At 40.4% G+C, this 2,500-nt stretch overlaps 1 protein-coding gene across 6 annotated transcripts in view; it reads right to left on the reverse strand.

The window, feature by feature from the left end:
- Positions 1-2,500, reverse strand: part of LOC108424803 (endonuclease V) — a 79,151-nt gene that overhangs the window by 65,166 nt on the left and 11,485 nt on the right. For all 6 annotated transcript variants that reach the window (XR_005130001.1, XM_017693044.2, XM_017693042.2 and 3 more), the window contains exon 7: positions 1,501-1,629. Coding sequence is in view for 5 of the 6 variants with exons in the window: in XM_017693044.2 (XP_017548533.1) it covers positions 1,501-1,629 (129 nt within the window). In the remaining variant the exon portion in view is untranslated. The remainder of the gene's footprint in view (positions 1-1,500; positions 1,630-2,500) is intronic.

Raw genomic sequence — 2,500 nt, forward strand, 5'->3', positions numbered from 1 at the left:
AGACAATTTCAGTCTGCAAGGCTGCTGCTGTTTTGAGCTACGCTTCACACTGGATGTACTTCAGGGATAAACAAATTCACAGCACAACAGTAGCTGGAAATAACTGGCTTTATCGAGAGAGCCATCAGAAGAATTTTTCATTTAAAAGCTGTGTTTGGAGCTATGGCCAAATTGGGAAAACAGGTAAACAATGTTTATAAAAGTTGTGTTAATCTGTTATTAATGGCTTAACTATGACTCCATTAGTATTAATATTATGCATTATACATATATCATCACAATATGTAATAAGAAGCAATAAGAAACAGCTTCTTCCCTGGAGCAGTAAGACTCTTACATTCCAATTAGACGTCACTGCAATGGCACTTCATGTCCACTTATTTATCTCTGCTGCTGTATTGAATCAGTGCCTCCACTATATCACCCCTACACGTCACTTTATCCATGTCACTTTATTACCAGTATTAAGATGTACACCTTCTACCTCGTACTCATGCTGCTGTGTTTCATGTTGCTGTTATTTGCACCTTACTATTTATTGTTTATTACAGTTAACTGGGACCTTGAGTACACTATTTCATTCCACCTCATGTACTACGTGTGATTTGAATGACAATAAAGCCTCATCTTATCTTATCTTAATAAGATAACTCAACAGCCAGTATTTTAGGAGACAATCACACTAAAGTATCGTGCCCATTGCCACACCATTTTACCAGCTTACATATAAAAATGAGATGTTTAATTCTTTTCACAATTCATTCCTTTCAATCCTGTTCATTTGAACCCAATAAAGAAATTCCATCTATGGCCATTAGGAGGAGCAGTGCAGTCTGTAGTGTTGAAACCAGCAACACTGCAGGTGCTAGTTATCACCCACCGACACCCCCTACCCTCAAACTACTGCTATAAGTGACGTGAAGAGACTGCACACAGTGATGCTGAGGGGCAGGTATTGGGTAGAGGGGACCTCCAGGCAGTTGACAGAGTTGTGAATATGTGTGTGCACATTTGTGTGTGTTTTGGAGACTATGAGTACAGAGAAATCACGATTGCCCTGCAGAAACAGAGAGTCATAAAGAATAAAATGACTTAAAGAAATGTCACTAGCACTGCAGAAGAGCTCCCCCTAGTGGCAAAAAGAGTTTGGAGCACCACAAGACCAGTACAACACAGATGAGTTCCGGTATTACTTATTTTGGAGTTTTCTGCTGCATTCAGTCTTAAATTGAGGCTAAATTACTTTCTTATTCACCAGCTTTTTACCACAAGACTTGCAAGGTCAGCACTACGTGGAAAATAGGAATAACAGGGATATTAATATTAATATTTTTGCCTTACAAGCACTATCTACAGATCTAGATCAAATTCTCTGTTCCATATTTAATGGTGCAGCAGTTACTTCCAATACAATTTCATTTAAGGTGAAACGGAAAGATGCAAATAAGAATTGGCGAAATGTCAGCCTGCGGTTCTAAAACAGTTTCGCTCAGCGTGTACCTGTCGTATGGGTTCAGGTACGCGGTAGCGGCAGCATGAATGCGTGAGGTGGACCGCCGTGTCCAGACTGATGCGATGACCCACAGACACGTAGATGGGTTTAGTGCTGCTGTTTGAACTCCGGAGAGCCTGAGAACACAAACACAACTGAATGTAATATTATCAGGGACTTTAGGCAGTGACGACTGAAGGGACGACTGCGGCAATCGGGAATAAATCCACTGTGACATGGATTTACCCTATGGAGGGGATGTTTTCTAGCATAAATTAAATTCAGCACACAATAAAAGTGAGAAATGAACTGAATGAACTTAAGAGGGGGTCATTTATGTGAAATGCACCGCAAGGCCTTCTTTCCTTGCTCTGATAGAAATAAAGGTTCTGTACAGGTACATTTTCCGTTCATTGAGGAACAAACAACGTAAATGTTCCCTCAAAGGTACAACAAAGTGGTTTTAAGGTCCAATTGTACACTTTAAATCATTTTTCCTAGGTGAGAAGTACATATTTGTACCTTTTTCGTAACCAAATGTTTTAAAACGGAACAATACAATGAAAAGCCTGGAGACGAGACGGGGTGTGTGGAGTCAGTAAAACTTAGAAAATATAATTATGGTACAGTTATGTTCCCTGACTAAAGGTATTGAGATGAACCCTTGAAGGTACCCCCTCAGTGACAAGAGGGGTACTGCCCCAGTTACAGCTTCATATTTTTTCTCTGAGAGTGTGGGGGGATCACACTACATTTTTTTATGTTCCTTCTGGCTGCACACTTCACTGTTGCTAAGCAACAACAGCATCATAATTGTCAATCAGCTGTGCGAGCTAGCTATCGCTTTGATGCGGTACTACTGGCTTCTGGCACTTGAAACATACCAGGCAGAAGTGGCACAAATCTGACTTGCCTTAATGTGACCCAGCCCAGCTGTGTGGACATGCAAATCTGATCATTTTGAATCAGATCTGAGCCATTATACTTTTAACTATACTTCACACTATA

This window comes from Pygocentrus nattereri, chromosome 30 (genome assembly GCF_015220715.1).
Source record: "Pygocentrus nattereri isolate fPygNat1 chromosome 30, fPygNat1.pri, whole genome shotgun sequence".
Classification (NCBI taxonomy): Eukaryota; Metazoa; Chordata; class Actinopteri; order Characiformes; family Serrasalmidae; genus Pygocentrus; species Pygocentrus nattereri.